The 23,600-nt window shown below is 30.8% G+C and overlaps 1 protein-coding gene and 2 long non-coding RNA genes across 4 annotated transcripts; 1 reads left to right on the top strand and 2 right to left on the bottom strand.

Moving 5' to 3' along the window:
- Positions 1-5,208: 5,208 nt before the first annotated feature.
- Positions 5,209-9,554, bottom strand: LOC145949371 (uncharacterized). Its single transcript, XR_014427566.1, has 2 exons — positions 7,411-9,554; positions 5,209-5,798 (listed from the first exon to the last, which is right to left on the bottom strand). It is a non-coding gene; the product is annotated as an uncharacterized LOC145949371 (long non-coding RNA).
- Positions 9,555-9,594: 40 nt separating this feature from the next.
- On the top strand, positions 9,595-12,848 carry LOC145949370 (uncharacterized). The gene is made up of 2 exons (XR_014427565.1): positions 9,595-9,731; positions 11,571-12,848. It is a non-coding gene; the product is annotated as an uncharacterized LOC145949370 (long non-coding RNA).
- LOC109789909 (receptor-like cytosolic serine/threonine-protein kinase RBK2) lies at positions 10,827-14,713 on the bottom strand. 2 transcript variants are annotated; one of them, XM_083059146.1, is made up of 8 exons: positions 14,569-14,713; positions 14,145-14,480; positions 12,585-12,836; positions 12,250-12,407; positions 12,040-12,119; positions 11,824-11,959; positions 11,584-11,733; positions 10,827-11,262 (listed from the first exon to the last, which is right to left on the bottom strand). In XM_083059146.1, the coding sequence occupies exons 1-8, from the start codon at positions 14,696-14,698 to the stop codon at positions 11,170-11,172; spliced, it is 1,335 nt and encodes a 444-aa protein (XP_082915272.1). In that variant the 5' UTR covers positions 14,699-14,713; the 3' UTR covers positions 10,827-11,169. The 2 variants fall into 2 exon arrangements, with proteins under 2 accessions (XP_082915272.1, XP_082915271.1); XM_083059145.1 differs by having other exon boundaries at positions 14,145-14,634.
- Between the last annotated feature and the right edge of the window lie 8,887 nt (positions 14,714-23,600).

Genomic DNA, 23,600 nt, shown 5'->3' with positions numbered 1-23,600 from the left:
CGCATTATGTTCTACTGCAAACTGAGTTGCATTTGCATGTGTCAGAAACTAAGGTGGGAGTGGGAGTGGGAGTGGGAACAACTTACCTTATTTTTGTTTTGTACACTGTTTCTAACATGTTTTAAGACATTTAAAATAACCCCAATCTTCAATTAACGAATCTTATGCTGCATATGATTTTGTAAATCTTAGGAAACAAATGTTTTACAACATGCATTTATTAAGGTGAGAGATTGAACAGTAGGAAATGGTGGCATGTTGTGGCGTGCGAGAGTAAGCACGAGCTGTCTGAAGCAGTGAGTGTGTGATTAGAAGGCAACAACAAAAATCTGCGCGCTGACTAGTGAACAGAAGCAGTAGAACATGGTTCCTTGGGGTGTTGGGTCCCAAGTTGAGACGAGTTATTCATGCGACGGTACAAAGCTGTACCTTGTCTATTTTGGTTTTCTCATTAGAATTGGATTTGGAGGTATCAGAAGTGGAATAAAAGCTGTACAACATATGTTAGTCAATAATTGGAGATTTTTAACACTTCCAAATGGACCACACTTGAAATCAACCTCTTGTTCTTCATGCCAATCCATAACAGTGGGGACAACCACTGTCACTGTGTGGAACCATTATTTCATGCATTTCTAGCTGTTAATTACTACTGCACATTGCCACGGGAACTCAAAGAAAACAACAAAGATACGTCTCTTAATCAATATCCAAAGCCGGGAAAACCATTCATTGACACATAAAAAAGAGAGAAAAATAAATAATTTATAATAAGTGATTTGATGTCGAAAACAAAAAAGAGCAACAAGGAGAAATAATAAATATAAACAAGGTATCTGATACGTATTATATATATCACTACTCATTTCTAAATAAAGTATAACTTTATACCTTTTCAACAATTGTGTTGATAATTTAAAGTGAAATATGTATTTATTTTTAAATTAAAAATATAAATTTTAGATTAAAACATGTTTCTAATTCATGTAAAATAAGTGAATTTTAATTATAATTTTTGAAAAAAAATCTCTTTAATTCTCATTCCTCAAAAAGCTGAAATCATTATCTTTATTTTCTAATACTATGTGATATTTGTTTATTAATTATCTGTTCAATAAAGATAAAGTGATCATTGCAAGTAACACGTAATAATTTTTATATTACAATGTTAGCATGTGATATTGATACCTTAAAAAAAACTATCAATCTTTAAAATAAATATTAACAATTAAAATATTAATTTTAAATTTTGAAGAAGTGAAATAAAATAAAATATTTTACGAGAACTAAAATTAAGTTTTACTCATTTTATAAGATGAAAAAGTTTATAAAAAAAATCAAAACTCACTCGTTTATAAGGATTAACCATATTTAGACTTAAATTATATTATTAAAAGGATATGACATTTCTAAATAACATCTTTATCATACTTACATACGTGCCAAACCATCAATGAAAATTTTGGATCACAATCACAATTTTGTATTCACGTGACATTGCCTCCACAAGTCACTTCAGATGTTCAAAAGTAAGCTAAGAAGAAAAGAAAATCTTATTGCCATAGATAAGAATATTACGCCTTAGGCCATCCCTCTTTCTTTTTAGACTACGGTTATTGATTATTGAAATTGACTAGAACTACAAAGTGAAAATTAACAAAGCAATGCTTGGCTACAAATTCAAATTCAGACATCAAATCGATCACATGTTTTTGCTTTAAGAGAAAATTTTCAAACATGGGCCAAGAAAGAATGTCAATTTGTCAGTGGCTTCTTTCTAAGATGGAACATTAATTTTCAATATCTTTACAAAGTTGGTAAACAATATTTAGCACATCTCAGGTAATTAAACTAAGATCTTACTCTTGATAACGAATCCAAATAAGATTAGATATAGAAAGGTCAAACTTGCCTTAGTCTTCATGAGACTATAGTCTAGAGAGAGAGCCAAAAATTGCCTAGTTTCATGAGAATATAAAAACGACACAAATGCAGAGAAATCTACACACAAATCAATATTCGAACATCCAATAATATAATTGTTCTAAGGTTTGTAAAGCTATTTTGTGAAAGTGAACTAGAAAATATGTACTCTCATTCCAGATACAGCATTGAAACAATATTCTTAGACATTAATTCTCAAAAAAAAAAAACACGCTTGTATTTTGCTTTTTTCCCCCACAATAAGAGCTAAGCATATTACTTCTGTGTGAGAATGAAAATTATTTACATCCTTCTATCAAGTATTTTCCCCATCAGGATTTAAAAAAAAAATGAAAACATTTCTAAAAAAGTTGAATGTTAATCAAACATTTCTAATTTAACTGATAATAACATTTCCAATTATTTCACAAAACCATCATTTTAAACCACTAGGATCGACAATAGAAAATTAAAATAATACGTACAAAATTTATATTCAAATCCTAGTGATGTTATTATAATTTTGATAAATAAAAGAGTATAAATTTTAGAAATGTAAGTATATATCTTAAAACAATTTTTAAGAACAAATAGTAAAAGAATAATAGATCGTAATGTATCTAGATTCTTTTTTAGTATTTTTTTAGAAACACTTATAAGATAAGGAAATAAAATAAAACAAGTTTATCTCAAATTAAAATTAATTTGGTATTGAAAAAAAGTTTTTTTTTTTAATTTTTCTTTTATAAGTACTTATAGAGAATTTAATTCAAATTAAACATGTTGAAACCCTATTTCAAAAAATGATCGAACAATCATGCCTTTAAATTCAATTACAGTCAGTTCAGACTCGTTGTGTGACCCAGCTGACTATAATTAAAATTTAAAGGTACCATCAATTAGAGAATTAGGTGGTGTAGACCCAAAAGCCTTCTTATTTCTATATTGATGAGACTGTTGAACATCAAACTCAATTTGTTTTCCTTTTTCTCTTTTTGCTCTTACAAATTATTATTTAAGGAGGCATTTTAGTCCCCATTTTCTTTCAATTGAGGCCATTCATGTCGGTAGGTTGGATCATTTCCTTGTTCCTTACGGGGCCTCTAATCCTTTATTCACATTTCACTAAATTTCTTCACAACTTCTATTCAACAATCGCCGACACATAATTTATTAATAATAAAAATTCTTTGCACTTGTTGAATCACAATAATTTTTCTTTGGCTTCACAAGTATTATTCTCTTCTCCTTGAAATTCACATTCCAACATATATATATATATATATATATATATATATATATATATATTAAAGTTTTATGAGATTGCACTTTAATCTCTTATTTTTTTCTACCCTTATATTAATCATCTTAGTTATTTGAAATATTTGATAAAATATAATTTATAAAATATATTATTATTATATAAAAAAGTTTCAAATAAAAAAATAATATTAAAAATTTCACTTGTAAAGTTTTAAATAAATGCATTCATCATAACAATAATGACATTGTTCTCATGTCAAAAAATAAAATAAAACATAAAGTTTTAATATCATAGGAAATAAAATAAAACACCATAAAATAAAATAAAACTTTGTAATAATGTATGCTTCAACCCATAAGTATCTTATGAGCAAATTTTGTTCAATCATCTACTTTCATCTTAAGAAACAGTCTAGTAAGTGTAGGACATTTTGTAAATAAAAGATCTTGTAATCACAAAATAGTATATAAGACATTTTGGACATACCTACTAATTGTCTCTCTTGACCTATAATATGTAACTTGAATATCTCGATTTTTCTTATGATGGGCTAATATATTTAGAAAAAAGACAACTTGCTCCTCAATCAATACTTTTCCATCCTCTATCAAACCTTTTTGGACTTTTAATAGCTCACACAATCTAGCAAAGGTGTTCCCACACATTCTCAATTCCCATATACAATTACTATCATTGCTTCTTATAATTTTATCATCGCCTCGTGCAATATCTCTAATGTGATTATTTTGCTCTAAAGATCATTCTTGATTTTTTTCACAAACTCACCAACCAATATAAGTGTTGCCCCAAAAATTGCAAGAATGTTAATGTACATCCTCCAACAATAAAAGAATGTCAAAATACAAAAATGTTCCATCCAATGCCTATACTAAAAACCAAAATAAAATCAGACAACAAATTCAATAGTCACACAAACCAAATTTACTAAAAAAAATATACTAAATTACGTGTTGATATATATATATATATAACAAAATTGATTTGATTTGAATGAGTCTAACATTCTCTCTATTAACAAATGATAATAATTCAAATGATCAGTAATTTATAGATGTAAATGACAAAACACAAAATTTTAATTATGCAAATAGCACAACAAAAGAGGAAAAAAATGTTTTGTCCTTGTAGGTAGTGGGAGCAATAAACAATGCAAGGAGAGGGAAAAAGAGCAGCAAACAGTGCCGAACAAAAAAGGATTGCGACAAGGATTTCATTTTTTAATTGGTTGTGCGGTGAAAGAGTTATAAAGATAAGGAATGATAATTTTGTCATTAAAAAATATTTTATAAAATGTCATGTCTCGTTACAGTTGATTTCACCTTTTTTTAGGGAACAAAAGTGTTTCACTATTTTAATCATGTGTCTGTTGAGATTTCCGTTGAAGTACTTTTGTTATAATTGAAATTTCGTTTAATTCTATCAACGGTCTCAAACACGGCAAGTATACCGGCCGTTCAAGTAGTAAAAATATCGTATCCACAGGGATTAGAAGGTAATATAAGCATTTATTGACTATTCGTGACTAAAGAATAATTCCAATTTCATAGTTTGTGCAGTGAATGCAAAGTTGTGACTATTGGAATGAAAGCTGTAAATAAATATTGTTTTGTGAGTGGAAAAGGTAAGGAATGGTATTGTGGTATTGTGAGGTTGTGGGGGTCAGATTTCACCGAACGTAACACTAATGTATCCTTAATCTCTTGTTGAATTCATTGCTTAGTCAACCCATAAGTTTACTCAAACCTAATCCCTTAGAGAAAGAGCCTAGGTGCGGATATTGAATATCAATCCCTTGAGTACCCAATACCTACACCCGCATTACGGGCTAGGGTTTAAGACTACTAATGGGTCAAGCTCTATCCCTAGATACAATCTCCACTAGGCATATGTTCCAGAACTAATTTCAAAGGTATTTCCCAATACTCAATGGAACCTTAAATCATGTAAAGGGTGATCAATCCAAAGCAAGCATTAAGCAAAGAAACAAACACAACAATGAATGAAACAACAAATATATATATCATTGAAAACGTAAGGATTACAATAGAGTATGTTGGCTACATCTAACCCCACAAAATGGGTGAAACCACTCAACAAAGAGGGCAAATACAAAATAGAGATGAAAGGAGGATGAAGAACCGAAGGAAAGATCCGCACACGGACGATCCCAAGCCCTGGGAATCCCTTCCGCAGCTCCTGGAGGCGCCCAATGTGAGAATGGGGGGAAAGAACCCCGAAAATGGCTTCAAATACGAGTCTGGGAGATCAGATTAGGGTTCCGCGCCCGGCGCACAATTCTTCGCGCCCGGCGCAAGTTCTTCCAGAGAAGTCAAGCACTCTCTGTCTCAACACAAGCCCGGCGCAATTCCTTTTGCGCCCGGCTTAATTCCTTTTGCGCCCGGCTTAATTCCTTTTGCGCCCGGCTTAATTCCTTTTGCGCCCGGCTTAATTCCTGGCAGAGATGAAATACTCTGTTTTTGTCACGCCCAGCGCAGGTTATATTGAGCCCGGCGCAGAGCCTCTTCTCTGCTCCTTAGCTTCTTAGGTTTCCAATCCTAAGAGTCTTCAACTTTCCACTCTTCCTCAATACCTGCACAAAAAATGAGGTGGATTAAGGTATTGTTAGATGAATTTGGGTTAGTTATATCTGCACACAAAATGAACCAAAAAGAGAACAATTATATTGCAATGGTTCAAAGGATGAGTGGAATTTGTTTAATAAGTCTCATCCAAAAAGAGGTAAAATTGAGACTTAACAGTGTCATGTTCTATTCTCTCTTTTAATTTTATCAAACAGGGAACATAACTCATATGTCTCATCTCATCCCGTTCTAACGTGTATTTCAAACACAACCTAAATGTTTTAAAAAAAAAAACAATGGGATTATGTGCAATTTTACAAAAACACTAAGGAATGTCATTACGATTTACTCTATGATTAGTGAATATCCTATCTAATCCTAATTATAAGCAACATAAGAGAAATCATCAAGACAAAACAAAAGTAATAAATTAATTATTTTTAATTAATTTATGATAAATTTTAATTTTATTCTAAAAATATCTTTTATTTTAAATAATTGTTATATTTAATACTAGTTATAAGTGAATGTATAAGAAATAAAGTTAATAATTAATTAAGAGTATAAAAAAATTATTTTTAAATAACTTTAAAAATTAATAATTGGTAAATATATTTATGATAAAAAAAATCTAATTTATTGTTCATAATTAAAAGTATAAGCAATTTTAATTTTTCTTTTGGTATATTGATATCTGAGTCTTTTCAATTCTCTTCGACCTCAATATATGCTAGTAGTATTTCATATTGGACTCTCAAACAGTAATAAGGCAATGTAAAGTTATCCAAAATAAAAGCCAATATAAATTAATAAGCTAAGAAACATTACTTTGGTAGCATTGAAAGGGAAAAAGTGGCTTATTGGTGGAGAACCTAGTCACTTACATTATCCCAAGGTCTTACACTACAAATTCGTTATCAGAAGAAACAATATTTAAAAATATACCTTTAAAGGACCATATTTCTTATTTTCCTGACAACGAATAAATCTCTTGAATCTACCAAGTGTTTTATGAGAAATAAACAATCATGCACAAATTGAGTGCAAAGAAACAGGTAACAAACTATTTCATGTTCTTAGTTTCTTTCTTTCTTTCTTTGTATTTCCTATTTCTCTCCCCTCCCAACCTCCCCCCACTCTAATTCCTTTAGATTAATGGTATGAAGATAACATATTTGAGAAACATAAGAACCTGCCCAGTGCCCACACAAATAATTTGTAAATTGAGGAATATTAGAAAAAAATAATAATAATCATTTTCCTGCAAAGGAATATTGTGAGCGACATTTGAAAATTCCTTGAATCAATAGTCAGCAACATTTTGTCAATCAATAAATCCTTTACAACAACTTGAAGTGATTGGCACACATGAAAAAACAAAAAGTATTCATGAACCTGCAAGAAACGTTGTGTAATTCTAAGAAAAACATGAATAATACAGGTAAGGTGATTACTATATATGTAAAGGAAATTATTCTCAATAGCTCCTATTTTTGTAATACACATCTTCAAGTGCTTATATTACACACCACTATATAGATGCACGATCAGAAAGCAACAATTGCTAAAAACTAAATTCCACGTACAAAATCAAAATGTAAACCATTTCAGAATGCATACCTTCCTCAGAGAAGTTAAATACACCACCATGCATGTCATCAGTCACAATCTATCTCAGCTTTGTCCTTGTCGCTCCACAGGAACCTTCCTGAAAAAATTGCTCATAATTGGGCATGTCATGTATTGGTTCCTCATGAGAAATGTTCACAATCAAGTATAAAGTTAGTTGCTAAGCACATATTTTTAATAATATTTTGACTTTTTTACAATGTCATATCATCATTTTGATAATCTAAGCAATTCAATTTTTTTCTCTCTAACAAATAAACTCTAATTATTCTTTTTTGCACAATTAACTTCGTATTATATTATTATTTTATATATTAGGTCCCACAAAGATATGATTTATCTCCATCTTTGTCAACCCATCTTAAAATGTGTCCCATTATGGGTTTTCTTCACCTATAATATTTTTAGCAGTTGACTTGCTCAATCTATAGTGTCATTTTAGCACTCATGAGGAAATTACTGAGATTTTAAAGTTTTTGTTTAAAAATTAGATCTTACTAATGATCTCCGTTGAAAAAGCTGGTTGACATAGCTTTCAGCAGTAAGAATGTATTCTTATACAAGCAACAAGTTCTTGTTATCAAAAAAATTTTGTGAGATAATATATTAAACCCATTTTAAGTTATTAGAAGATTGTACTACCAAAGTAGAAAGTTTTTAAATCGATCTAATGTAGCACAGTGAGATCTACTAAAAATGAGTTAAGAATCTTATTACCTCAAGAACTACATTGGAGATGCTACAATGGAACGATTATATATGCAATCAAGCTTGACTGCACACGAAATGCTCTCAAAATATCATAAACTAGGAGTAATCTTTTCCAGTTTTTTTTTCACATATATTATCTTTCGGATGGAATATTCATTATAATATAGCAGGGTACCAAACATAAACATCTCTCACCTAATGGGTATTTGAACTTTGAGTTACTGTGTTATGAGAGACTAATTTCTTCTGTGACTCAACCTCTGTTGATACTTAGTACAACCTTTTTTCATTTCATCTCATTTGTTTGAGTTTTGCTGAAATTAATTTAAAGTTATTAAATATAATTCGAATATATATCTAAATTAATCTAAGTTAAAATTTTATATGAAATTTAATATTATGGAGTATGAAATTAAGACCTTTGAGTAATTCCAATGCTTTAGTTCTTTTAGTTTTTAATATATTTTTGCTTAAGGTTCATTGGGTGGAGATAAAAAAAATTGAATAAGATATAAGGACATAATGAAATAAAATCAAGATAAGATTTAATTCATTCAATGTTTGGTGCACATTTGATAAAATTCTTGTGTTATTCTGTCATGTATTTGATTAAGAGTAAGTAATAATAAGTAGGAATGATGATCATGACAATGATAATGACGATGATGTCAATTATAATGATAATAATGATAAATAATAGTAGTGATGATGACAATGATTATAAGTGATGACAATAATGATAATGTAAAAAATAATGGTAATGACAATGATAATGATAATGATATATGTAATTGTAGTGAAATGATGGTGACAACGAATAAATGATTATAATAATGGTAATGACAATGATAAAAATAATGATAATGAAAATAATGATAACAATGATAATGTGATAGAGACAATAATGCTAGTAATGTTGACAATAGAAGTGGTAGTGATGATAATAATAATAAAAATAATGATGATAATTGTGGTGGTAAGGGTGGTGGGAATGAGAGCAAATGAAGAGAGAAAGTGATTTTTCTATTAATATTACTTTCTATTTTAACACTCTTTCATGATAAGAATCAAGCTACCCTAACAAGATATATTAGGTAACAGGATAAACAAATCATATCTTATTAGTTCAAACAATTGACTACAAAATGATGAGATAGTTATCTTATCATAACTTGATCACTAAATGATCCAAAATTTACAACTTTTTTGTAGTGTGCACACACACATATTATTTTAACTTAAAATATTAATTTATTTATATTATAATTTTGAAATAATAAATACTTAAAAATGTTACTTCACCGTTTGATTTTTTTTATATATATCTTTTAATTAAAGTTAACGCCTATAATAAATTTATTTCATTAAATGTTTTAAATTACCATTAAAAAGATTTGACTTTAGAATTGTCAGGCTCAAAGGCCAAAGCCCAAATATCTCAATTCAGTCTCCTCTCACCCTTGCTCCATTCCCCTTCTTTGTTCACTCTCTTTCTTTCCTTTCCCTTCGTTGCATCGCCCTGTCTGAGTATGTAATCGAAGATCGAGGTTGATGTTAGATGACTTTCGATTTTCTAGTTTGAGACCCTTTTCATTTTACAGGTTTGCATGTGCGATTTTAGGTTAAATTTTTTATTCCCAAATTTATTCATGATTTTTACTTTATAAATTTTCAATTTAAGGCTTTGTATTGTGATTTTTTACTTCAATAGTTTTTAAGATTGTCCAAATTACTTTTTCTTTTCAAGGATCACGTATATTTTTTTAAGAAATAATTTTATTCAAACGAAAAAGATTTACATCATAATAAGATTAACCTTTTCAATTAAAGTTTCTTTATATAAAATTATTTGTTAAAAGTTTTAGTTAAGAAGATTATATAGAAATGTTTATTAATAAAGTAAAAATAATTTTAAATATATATTTTATCACACTAATTTGTCAAAAGGAAATAGAATAAAAAAATATTAATTTCTTATTTAGCTTAAAAGTGTAGAGGGAAGAAAATGAAAAATGAAAAGGATAAAATTTCTCCTCCAATATTAGGAAATTTTGACAACACTTAGATCAAGATTTTTAACTTTTTATCATCAAGTTTCTCAAATATGAAATTACGGTATGTCTAATTCAATGGAATGGAGGGGAGGGGAGGGTAAAAGATGATAGAGATTTGAAATTCTGTTTTGGCTTTGGGAAGAGATTTTAATGGAAAGAAAAAACGTTTTCTTGTTTGATTCCCAGGTTTACAAGAAAATGAGAGGAATTTTAAAAATCAATTTGTAATACCCTTAAAATTTTGAATTAAAAATATAAATAAAGATATTTTAGACAAGAAATATTTTAAAATTTCTTTCCTCTCTTTCCTATATTAAAAGGAGCTAAAATTAGATGAATAGGAGTTTTTTCCTCTCCATTTTCCTTCCCTCCTTTTTTAAAAATTGAATCAAATAAGAAAAGTTTATAAAAATCTCTTCCTCCCTTATACTCCTGTCCATTTTCCTCTAACCAACTACTAACCTTCTGCTGTAATAGAAATGAAAAAATTGGGAGGACAAATAATAGAGAAAGGATGGGAAAATTTTAAACCTAGGGAAATAATGCAGAGAGATAGAGATTTTAAAATGGGTGAAATCTAACAAGTCAAGCTATTTAACCAGCAAAAACAGGTAGAGTTAGGTTAAAACCAAAATTTTGCCATAGTTTTAAAACATCATTAACTTTTCATCATTTAATTTAAAATTTTGATTACAAAGAACTGAAAGTAAGTTTTATCATCCCTTCTCTTTCTTCCATTAAATCAAGAAGTAGATACTATAAGATGTACATCTTTGCTGCACTCCTTGATTCTAGGGAAGAAATAAGGAAAGCAGAATTCCCTAATAGTAAAAGCAAGAAGAAAATTGAGGGAGAGGACTTAAACCCATCATTTTCCCTCCCATTTCCTCCCCTCATCAAATAGTATTTATCCATGTAACACAACCAACAGTTTTGAATATGATGTTCCCTCCCAATGCAAACTGCTATTATTCACTGAGATCACTTAGGTAGTTTGTTGAGTTGTACTCATGAGGATATTGTTACTCCTCTGAGTATGTTCCAACACAAAGTCATCACCTCTTAGCAGTATTGCAATCTGCAGCCAACAGAGAAAATGTGATCAATCTTCTCCTAAAAGGTGAAGCTTCTACAACAAAGTCATCATAATAGAAAAAGTCTCAAACTGTAATCCCCCTATGTTATTTAACCAAAGTTAACTAGTTACAATAGTTAACAATATCTTAGGATGTGTTTGAATCCAAGGTAGAAATGTTTTTTAAAGTTCCTCTATTGAAAAAAGTTCTTCATTTTTAATAGAGACTCTTAAAAACACTTATAAGTTTATATCCAAACAAATTCATAGTTTATTTTCATTTAAAAGATTACAATAATGCAACATCATAGATTGCACACTTGCCTGACTCATGGTGGGGCGTAAGATACGAAACTGTTCAACACAGAGAGATGCAGTCAAAACAACACGATCCATATGTTCCCGGTCATAATCATCACCAAGAGAAGGATCAACAAGCTCCCTGATGTTATTAGCTTCAAATAAAGGCTTTGCCTACAACACAAGAAATCACAGTGTGCTGAGGCCTCTAAGGTAGTAATTTAGGACAATATATGACTACCAGCATTTAGGACAATGACTTACCCATAACACAATACTTTGTTGCAAGTGATCCAATGCACGACGCCCAGATATAATCTCCAAAAGCAGGACCCCAAAGGAGTAAATATCAGTTTTCTCGTCTACTACGCCATGCATCAAATATTCAGGAGCAAAATACCTGTCAATTAAATAATAAGTGGTAATGACAATTCTCAAACCATAGTCTTAGTTGTTTATTATATGTATATGTTTACTTACCCCATTGTGCCTTCAAATTTCAATACATTATGGTGAGTACACTGTTCTGGTAACCATTTTGCTAGCCCAAAATCACAAATCTGGAGAAATTCTCAATTAGTCATAGTGATAAACCAGATAAAATATAGGCATCGAACTTATACAGCGATACTCTATCAGCAGGGGATCCAGAAGCAAAGCTTTAAAATCCACATCACAATTAGTAAGTACCTGTGGCTCAAAATTCTCTGTAAGCAGAATATTCTCTGCTTTAAGGTCTCTATGAATGATTCGCCTTTGGCAAATCTCATGAAGATAGAGGAGGCCATCCGCTATTCCTAAAGCAATTTTATACCTTTTACTCCAATTTAATATATTTTTATTTGGACCTGAATATTTCATGAAAGAGAAAGAGCATGTTTGTGACAGATTAATTTTAGAGATTTCAGCTGGTTTTTTGACTAAAAAATTTGTTTACAAAATAAGAAGTAATCAATACATAAATACATTTAAACAGAAAGGTTTCACATAGGAGAACAGTACAAAACATAAAACCAAGTGCACACCATGAAGAAGAGACCCTAAATTTCCCAGTGGAGATAGTTGGAAGACCAGGTGCATTCCTCCTTCTACACCACATCCAATAAGATTGGCTGTGTTAGGATGATCAACATGAGCAAGAATACCTAACTCAGATAGAAAACTTGAGGTCCTGTCTTCTGGAGTGCCTTTGTTCAGTTGCTTAACTGCTATTAGTTGCCCATCTTGGAGGCTACCCTTGAAAACATCAGCATAGCCACCTCTTCCAATAAAATTTTCTACAAGAAAAAGGCACAGTAAATTCTACAGAGTGAAATTGATGTCATTTTTCAGAAAAAAGAAATGGCATATCCACTCAAAGGAAATACTTTCAAATCAATCAAAGTATATAACAACAACCAAGCTTTTTTCACTAGGTGAGGTTGGCAAAATGGATTAAATGATGGCATAATCTTCTGATATATCTATAAACAAATTATTGACTTCCAAATACTTCCTAAAGGTTTCGCCTATAGTTTTTCTCTTCCTACAGCAATTGGATTACCCTATGGGGGCCTTTCTTAGAAAACAGAACATAAAAACAGTGGACTTTGGTACTGGACAGTCTTGGTGGACGGTCTTAAATAAAAAAGGTTCTGAAAGAAACTGATAAACTCAAATGTATAAAGGGAAGCAAAACTAATGATATATTTGGATTTTAAAGTCATTTTTACACACATTAAAAGTGTTACAAATACTTCAATACAAAAACTAACTAATCTATGATTGAGTAAAGTAAAAAGCAACTTATGTTTAAACTAACAAGTAAATATCATTTGTATGTATAACTTACTTTTTCTGACATAAACAATCCTTAACAAAACTTATAAGTAAAATAGAAAATTGTGTAGACTTAAAAATATTTAATTATAATAATGGAAAAATCTCATCTTCCGATGGCTTCTATAAGTCTTTTCCATATATGCCTAAACCACCTAAAGTAAGTTCTATCATCCTTTTTACAACAAGTGTTATCCTAATTGTCGTCTAGTGCATTCATTTCTTTCTAAACGTATCTTGTCTAGTATATCCACTGATGCGACATTATAATACATTATCCATATTTTTTATTTGCAGAAAAGATTACAACAACGACAAAGAAAATTAAAGTTAAGTCTTCATACATCTATCTAAATCTTTTGTCACTAAATGTGCGTTTGGTAACACGTCCAAAACATGAATACAAGCGAAAATCACGTTTAAAACATAAAAATTATAATTAATAATTTCTATTTTAACGTGATAAAACACGTTTTTTTTTCATTTATTGATACTATATTATCCGCGGCGTTAGAAGCCCAAGGCCCCGAACACATGTCAATTTGGAAGCAAATAATACTTGCTTCTACGCAACTGTCACAATTTTGACATAAATTTACTTGCAGATGTGGATCTGATATGTTAAACCAAACACAAACTACTATTAACTAATTATAATTCTATCTTGATTGGTATGTCCTCAACTCTTAATCCTAATCAAACTACATTATTATTAACTAGGATACTAAAAACACAATTGGTGTGAAAACCAGGGCTAGACTACAAACCATTGCTAAAATTGTTGGTGGCAATTCTCAGGTCAGAGAGGCTGAAATCCACCAAAGCTCTGGAATTGTATAGAACAGGGTTTCCTCCAATGGTTTTGCTTTTAGATTTTGTTATGTTTGGCACACAACTTGGTGGAAAAGATGGTAGGTTCTTAATTGGTCTTATTTTCCATATTTTAGAAAGCTTGCTCCGGTGAAATCGTGTTCTTAAGCTTGGACAATTAACAGCCACTTCAGGTGGTTGATCAGAGTTGTCAGTGTCTATAATGCAGTCCTCTAGAAGTTCTCTTAGAGTTATGACCTTTTCCTCTTTCTCCAAATCGACTTGTCCTGAGTCTGGAAGACCAAAATAAGAATGAAAATTATCAACAAAGGGATTATTGGGGACAGACTTAAACCACAAGAAAAGTCTAATTGAAGGAACCTTGTGCAGAAAATGAAATGTCTCCTTTTTTGTGCCTGTCATCAAAACCATGGTCAATTGGGACCATCTTTGATCTGTTTGCAGAACTCACTTTACTGTGTCCCTGCATGACACATGTAACCACAAGCATTAGCACTAGCAATATGAATGAGAAAAAGAGACACAAACATACAGAGAGAGTGAATCAATAAGAAAGACATAAACAGGAACCAGAAGCAGAAGCAGTCAATGACTTTGGTAAGCATAAAAGTTAAAAAAATAAAAAATGACTGTTTTACTGAATTTCGGCGTGAACTTGTAGAAAACAGGAATTTGAGGCATTGATAATTAGCAAACCTGCTCTCATTTGACATAGAACCATAAAAAAAATCTGACACCGGTTTTAATAATCAATAAATAATAAGTCAATAACAGTTTATTTGGTACACAGAAAAACACAGAATGAGATTCCTGATTCCCACATTGCTGGTCACTGGCGATGTAACTAAGAAAACAATCAGCATTCAGCAGCCAGTGAAAGCTGATTGTGAAAAACTGGACACGTATGGAAATCACGAAACATGAAACATTTTTGCACATACATAGATGCTTTAAACGCACGCAAAAGATTAAATTTCAGTCACCATAACACAGATATCTACATTTGGGTGAAAATCGAAAAAGAACATACCTAGAGGATAAACGCTAACAAGCAAGCATGGGATAACAACAATAATCTTTAAGGGTGACAGAACCAAAGCATGGCAATTGATGCCCCCAAATTATTATTATTATTATTATTAACTACTTCTTTTTAAGTAATTATACTGTTTTGGTACCGAGTGTTGTTGTTCAGTTACAAAGTGGAAAGTTTTAATGGCGGAAAGGCCAGAAAGTAATTGGGGAACAAGTTGTGATTGATAGTTCACACGTCACACACTCACACCCGTGTTTGTCGCTCTGTGTGTCTCTTAGTACTGTAGTTTATTATATATGTAATAAGGTCAACGCCCAACGTGTGCTAAAGCCTCTCTCTCTCTACAACTAGTTTTAGTTTGAGGCTTAACTTTAACTCTCCACACAGAGTGTGACATGGGACTTTGGGACGTAACGTTTTACATATAAAGAGGAGAGAGACAGGGTGTGGCTGTGGGGTTTAATTTTAAGAAATTTAATTAATAATTAATTAATGCTATTGTCGTATCTTTTTAGTGAAGTTACACTCATAATTTGGAGGACTTATTAATTTAGTATATGTCACATGCCTTGTTTGTATGAATTTAGGCAATTTTTTTTATTTATTTAATTAGTTTAATTTAGTAATATTATTTTTAAAAATAATATTACTTCGATCCTAATTATAAGTAATATATGATAAATCATGAAAATAAAAAAAATAATTAATATAATTACTTTTAATTAACTTTATCATAAATTAAAGTTTTATTTTAAATATATTTTTTACTTTAAGTGATTGTTATATTCAATTTTAACTATAAGTAAATACATAAGAAATAAAATAAATAATAAATGATGGATATAAAAGAAGTTTAACTCTGAGTAGTTTTTAAAATTAATGATTATTATTTACAATTAGGATCAAAGAAAAATTCAATTTGTTACTTATAATTAGTATTGGAGGTGGTAACAATGAATTTTTTTCGTCCAATTGAAATTAACAATCATTAGATATATGTATGAAAATTTCAGTAATTTTTTTTATTTGAATAAAGAGTCTCCCACCAAATTTTAATAAAAAAAACTTCATAAACTCAAAGTAAAGTTTTTTTTCTCTTCAACCACCATTGTAGCAACCTTCTAAACTCTAAATTTCAAATTTTCAATGACATCCTTTCAATCTCAGCGGCTCTCAAAACCTTAACATGCAAATTAACAACATTCATTTTTCTCCTTCTTCAAGCTTCAAGATGTTATCTTTCAAAAATTAGAGACCCTTGAAAAGTAAAAAGTTTAAATGTAAAAATAGTTTTTACCCTAAAACTTAACTTAATCTTAAAATAATTGATATTTTTAATTAAAAAATTTCATGCGAGTAAAATTAATGATGATTTGAGTGTTGAGATGATTTATTTTGACAACAAAATTTAATAGTATTTGAAATAAGATTAAAAATATGTATTATATAAATTTAGAGGACTAAAATCAAGAAAAAAAATAGAAAAACTAAAATTAAATAGAATCAAATTTTAAAAAATTAAAAATATATTTAGCCCGTATATTAACCATTCCTTACTTAGAAATTAACTTGTGGAATAAAGTAGAAAGATATGTCTCTATTTTAAAGAGAACTATTTGTGCTAAAGAAGAGTAATTAAACATATTTATGTGGGCTTCCAATTTTATTTTATATTTTTTTGTGGAAAGGTTTTAAAAAATGTGAATTTGAATAAGTTCACTATGGATCACAAGGGCACATAGTTTATTTGAAGATAAAGCAATTAAAGTTAAAGCATTTTAGAATTATGATGAGAATGTATAAATATTGCTATGATTATATATACATAATACTTGAAGACTTAAATATTACTAGAAAAAAAAAACTTAAAATCGGAAGATGATGGAAATATATTCTAGAAATTGACTTTATAAACAAAAGAAATGAAGACTTTTTTTTTTAAAAAAAAAAAAGCAAAAGAATTGAAGACTTGAGTACCGGTAAAAAAAACAATGAAGACATTGAAAATCACGCCTTTATTCATATGATATTTTTAATTAATTCAATAGATGTCATTAAAAGTAAATTAGACTCTAATTTAATTTTATAAAATCGATTTATAAGATAAAAATTATTTTTTATTTATATGCACTATTATGATATTTTTTTAGATGATGTAAAATGTTCTAACAATGCCATATCAAGAAAGTGGGTTATGAACTTAATTTTAACCCTATAAAATTGAACTCAGCCCTACTTTTTAAGATGGTACCAGGATTTATATTAATGAATGTTGTTGGATTTATTAAACTATTTGTTATTGAACTACTTGCAGATATCTAATTCTACAAACTTCACGTTCAAAGTTCAATCCTTAACATGATGGGATGTGTTGACGATTTCACACATCGAGAAATAAGGTCACAATAATGTATATAAATGGAGATCAAATTTCATCTTACAAATTGATTTTATAAGAATAGGTTGTCTCATACTTATATACATTTTCATATCTTTATTTTTGGATGATGTGTTATCTCCAACACATATTGATCATGAAAGTTGATTAATTTAATTAATAATATTAAATTTTTTAAAAGAATTATATTATTTTTCAAAATTTCTCTTAAAATGTTAGAGACTCATCATATCACTATTTTTACTTAATTAATTAATATGTTAGTTATTTTATCCATATGTCACTAGAGAGAATGGATTTATTTAATTAATTTATGGTATTTATTATTTAATGAATACAAAAATCATAGAGTAGTTTTTAAAAAAAATAAGTGATACAATATATAATTTAAAAAGAGTCATAAAAACGGATTTTTTTTTCTCAAAAGATTCGTACATATAGGAATGATAGAAATATTTATTATATAACGTTCATTCTTCTATTTTTTATTTCAAAATATTTCATTTTTTTATCCTTGAGAATCAAATTTGAGATCAAGAAATTAACAACAACTAACACACTTACTCGATTTTTTCTTATGCAACTTGTATAAATTTATGAGAAAACCTAAACTATTTTATATATTGCACTTACTTTTACAAACACCAAGTAATCTAATTAGAACAAAATTTAAGTACAATGATTCTCTAATTAGAGTAGTTGCACCTAAGATCTGCATTAAATGTAAATGCATATTACAAATGTGAAATTTCAATTCATACTAAAAAAACAACATCAATTATACCTATGTTTTGTCCATCTAATTAATCGTTTGAATGTATTTATTATACTTTGTTTGAAACTCCAATAAGAGTAGCCAAAACATATATAATGATACATGTGAACTAGAAAGGTCTAACTTAGTTAGTTGAAAAATGATGCGTGAATATTATAAATCTTTTAGTATTAAATTTAATTTTTATAAAAAATAATAGTGATACTTGTGATTGTAAAGTTTTTTTTTTTTAATAATAACAATGTTATACTTTGTTCAAATAAAGACAAAACTTACAAATAATGTCATAAGTACTATTTTTACTGTTATTCTATTATAACATGTCAACTGGATATTTTTTCCACGTCATATTCTATTAACTCTTTCTTCACTAACGAAAATCAAATACGGACACGTTATGTTCAGTTTCTCTCCACCCTTCCAAGTGATAACAAATGTGGTTAGCTCATTAATGATCTTTGACATGCTTAAACTTGCAATTTTGCCCATATCATTCATGACTTGTCTCTATGTGTTGTTGGAGTAGGGACAGTGATAACCACATCTTTCACCATGTTACTCAAATAGGTTTTAGCAACCTCCTTCCTCTTGACTAGTATCGTGGAAGTTTGAAAGCTTCAACCCAAGCAGCGAAAATTAACTCAGAAGAAAGAACAAATGTAGTTACTTTGTAAAGATTTACTTGTTGAGGATTTAAGTGTTTACTTTATAAGGATTTGCCTATAAATTATTGATAATGAGATCTAATGTTTTGCTGAACTCATTGTTAATAGTCTCACTTTTCTCTGAATATGCTAGAACTGTCTATGATTTTGGGTATTCTATTTCAAAGTAACAAAAGATTTTACGAAATCATGGAGAGAAAGAGGAAGTTTTTATCAAGAAGTGTTTATTAAGAGAATCTAAGAGAAAGAAAGTTAATGGGAACAATAACAATTGTCTCTTGAATTACTAATATGATGTGAAAAAATATCCAGTGGCATGTTATAATAAGATAACTCAAAAAAACAACACTTATGACGTTGTTTGTAAGTTTTATTTTTTTAGATATTCTAATTTAAAGTAACCAAAAAAATTCCGTGAAATCATGAAGAAAAAGAGAGATTTTTTAGTGGGAGTGTTTAGTAAGAGAAAGAAAGTCAATGGGAGCAATAATAATTGTCTCTTGAATTACTAATATGACATGAAAAAAATGAAAAAAATATTTAAGTGATATATTATAATAGAATAATAGTAAAAACAACACTTATGACATTGTTTCTAAATTTTGTTCTTCAAAGAGATATGTAAAGTAGAAAGAAATAAGAAAAAAAAAAGAGAATGAATAAAAAATAAATTGATATTTTTTTAACTTATCTGTAATTTTGAATAGATAGAAATGAGAAAAAAGTAGAAGAATATAGAAAAAGTGTATTGAAAAGATATATTTATTCTCAATTATTTATATAACTCAATATAGAAAGATAAATATGTTATTCTAAATATTTAATGTTGAATACATTTTTTTTCTTTCCTTTTTCAAACATCTAAAAACTCTTGTTTTCTCATTTATTTCTCTTTTAATTTTTTTCTCTGTAAAATCTCCCCAAATATACATACTGTCAGTTGGTGGATAAGCGGCGGTTGTGGGAAGAGATAATCATGTCTAAGCGTGGTTTTGGGAGTTGTTTATGGTGTATAGTTGGGGATTTCAACACGGTGAGAAGACAAGATGAGAGAAAATGGGTGATTGGTGAATACAGTGTACGGGATATGGAGGAATTCAATTCGTTTATAAGAGATATGAAGTTGATTGATATACCACTAGTTGGGAAGCGATTTACTTGGTTTAAAAGTGATGGTTCTATGATGAGTAGGTTGGATAGGGTGTTGGTCTCAGAAATTTGGAGTGCTCACTGGGGCGCAGGATATGTGGAGGTGATTCCACGTGATGTATCTGATCATTGTCCATTGATTTTGAACCACAAGGTACTAAACTGGGGTCCTAAACCGTTTCGCTTTAATAATTGTTGGCTTTCACATAGTGGTATTGAGGGTGTGGTGAGGTCTGCATGGGAGAAACAGGTCCAAGGTACATGGGCCGCCTAGAGATTAAGAGGAAAGCTCTTGAATGTGAAAAATACTCTAAAGAAGTGGAACGTCGACGTGTTTGGTAATGTGGATACCAAGATAAAAAGTCTGACCAAGGAATTAAAGGAGCTGGATGCGAAGAATGAGGATTACTTTCTTGCAGAATCAGAAAAGATTAGGCAAAAGGAGCTAGTAGATGGTATTTGGTGTGCTCGGAGGAACAAACTAAGCTTGTTATCTCAAAAGGCGCGAGTTCGTTGGGGTAAATATGGTGATTTAAATTCCAAATACTCTCATGCTTGTATCAGGGGAAGGCAGCGACGTAACCAGATTATTGCTTTGAAGATAGGTGAGCGAATGGTAGAGGAGGTTTATGAGATGAAAAAGGTTGTGAGGTCATATTTTGAGGAGCATTTCAAAGATAGAAGTTGGCTTAGACCACAATTGTCACTTGTTGGTTTTCCTGTGTTGTCTAATGCACAAAATGCAAGGTTGGTTGGTGACTTTACTGAGGAGGAAGTGTGTTGTTTGATTAGGGAGAGTGATGGCGACAAAAGCCCAGGACCTGATGGGTTTAATTTTGCTTTCTTGAAGAGATTTTGGCCTCTTATCAAGGTGGATGTGATGGATTTGCTTGCTGAGTTTCATACTAACTTGAAGGTTCCAAAGGCTCTTTTGTCTTATTTTGTGGCTTTGGTCCCCAAGGTTCCCTGCCCTCAAGGTATGACTGATTTTCATCCTATTTCGTTGCTTGGGTGCTTGTATAAAATTTTCGAAGGTATTGGCGAATAGATTGCGTGGTATTCTTCCATCAATTATCTCAGAGAACCAGTCTGCTTTTATTCCTAGTAGACATATGTTGGATAGTGTTCTAGTTGCGGCCGAGGCTATTGATTATGCTCAGAAATATAAGAAGCCGATTTTTTTATGAAGATTGATTATGAAAAGGCATGTGACTCTGTGGAGTAGGATTACTTGTTGTTCATGCTCCGAGGGTGTGGTTTTGATGAGAGATGGGTCCGGTGGATGGAAGGTTGTGTATGTGGGGGTAGTCTATCAGCCCTTGTGAATGGGAGTCCCACGGCGGAAGTAGCTATTGACAGGGGATTAAAGCAGGGAGATCCATTAGCACCATCTTTGTTCCTAATTACTGCAGAAGGTCTCAGATTGTTGATGATCAGGGCCTTAGATATGAATCTATTTACGGGATTACACTTGGGTGGTGAAAGTTCACCAATTTCTCTTTTGCAGTTCGCTGATGATACTTTGATAATTGGATAAGCTACTATGCAAAATTTGTGGTGCTTAAAGGCCATATTGCGTTGTTTTGAGTTAATTTTCGGTATGAAAATTAACTTTCACAAGAATTGCGTGGTTGGCATTCACTCAAGGGTAGATTTTATTGATTTGGCGGCTTCTTTTTTGCATTGTAAGGTGGGTCAACTATCGTTTAAGCATTTGGGCTTACCTCTTGGTGCAAACCCTAGGAAGTTGGCTACTTGGAGACCAATACTTGATGGCTTATGTAAGCGTCTATCCTCTTGGAAGCATAGGCATTTGTCCATTAGGGTGATAATGTTAATTTTTACTTACATTCTAGTACCAAATTTGTTAAAACATTCAACTCTTTTCTAACTTTTGACTTATGTAATCCTCAATTTAACTTCTCTTTTGTAAGTAAAGACACTTTGGTTACACATACAGGGTTATACATATTTAATCCTCATTTTTTGTGATTTTTTGGATAGGTAATCATGTGGGAAGAAGTCATGTCAAAGAGAAGAAGCTCGATTGAACTCTAGTGATGCTAGCTAGCATTTTCAGTAGACTCGCGCTGAGCCCATACCTCAGCTCGCTCAGCGCAATAGATCAAGCTGAGTTGATGGAGATTTGGCATCGCGCGCCCGGCGCACCTCCCGTCATGCGCAAAGCGCGTATCGTAGCGCGCTGAGCGCGTCACTTAAAGAGTTGCGTGGCTTGATATAATTTCTGGCTGAGCACGAAAGGGAATAATCTGGAAGGAGGGACCAAAGAAGGAGCGAAGTACAGGTCAAAGGGAGAAGCTAGGGCTCACCTCTTCACCCTTGTTTCTCATTGGTTTTCTTCCATTCTTCCTCTTTTGATGTATCTTGCTAATCTCATGGACATGGATTGCTAAAACCCCTTTGTTGGGGTTAGATGTAACCAACTTGACTCTCATGTAACTTGTTTGAATATATATATATATATATATATATATATATATATATATATATATATATCTTCTTCGTTCAAATGTTAGTATCATGTTCTTGTGCTTAATGCTTGTATGGAATGATCAACTATTACATGATTTGTGATTACTTTTGGTGTGCGAATATCATTGGTAATCTTGTTTGAGAATGTGGTACCTAGTAAACTTGTGTCTAGGAATGGAACATGATTTACTTGTTGTTTGGAGCCCTTTTACTTAATGCAAGTGGATTTATTGAAGTATTCAAGGGATTGATATTTTGTAATGAAACTTAGGCTCTTTTAACCAAGGAATTGGAATTTGAGAAAATTAGTGGGCTAGCATTAATGTTTGAATGAGAAGGAATGTTTCTTATGCATGAGATTAAAGTTGGTGAAGTCTAACCCTAACATTTCATTCATATAAGTTAATTTTCAAAACCGCATTCCAAGTGTTTGATGAAAGTTCACTTTAGTTCATTTGCTCTTTTTAACTTAACAATTACAATCCATCAAATATGAAATCATTCTTTAGTCTGTATTAGCTTTAATTCCACATATTGCCATTGTATTACTCAAGTCCTTTGGGAAGAACGACTATTACTTCTACTTACTACTTGTGCGATTGGTTCGCTTGCCATATCTGAAGAAATCGTTTAACATGGGGGGAGGGTGACCTTAATTAATTCAGTTTTGAATGCAATGCCCATCCATTTTCTGTCATTTTTCAAAGCACCAAACTCGGTGATTAAGGAAATTGTGGCCATCCAACGTGATTTCTTGTGGAGAGGTGTCAAGGATGGCTCAAAGATTCCTTGGGTAAAATGGGAAACGGTGTGTAAGTCAAAGGATGAGGGTGGACTAGGAATCAAGGATGTCAAATTGTTCAATTGGGCACTACT

The sequence above is a fragment of the Cajanus cajan genome, chromosome 6, assembly GCF_000230855.2.
Source record: "Cajanus cajan strain Asha chromosome 6, NIPB_CcT2T_4, whole genome shotgun sequence".
Classification (NCBI taxonomy): domain Eukaryota; kingdom Viridiplantae; phylum Streptophyta; class Magnoliopsida; order Fabales; family Fabaceae; genus Cajanus; species Cajanus cajan.
The sequence above is the reverse complement of the archived record's forward strand: the minus strand, read 5'-3'. Positions and strand labels throughout refer to the sequence as shown.

Excerpts from the sequence above, each read along its gene's own strand:
- LOC109789909 (XM_083059145.1), bottom strand. The coding sequence starts at position 14,619 with ATGGTTTTGATGACAGGCACAAAAAAGGAGACATTTCATTTTCTGCAC. Across the intron at positions 12,837-14,144 it reads CACCAACAATTTTAGCAATG|AAAATTTTATTGGAAGAGGT; the intron begins GTTTGTAGTCTA and ends TTTTTCTTGTAG. Across the intron at positions 11,263-11,583 it reads TACGCCCCACCATGAGTCAG|ATTGCAATACTGCTAAGAGG; the intron begins GCAAGTGTGCAA and ends TGTTGGCTGCAG.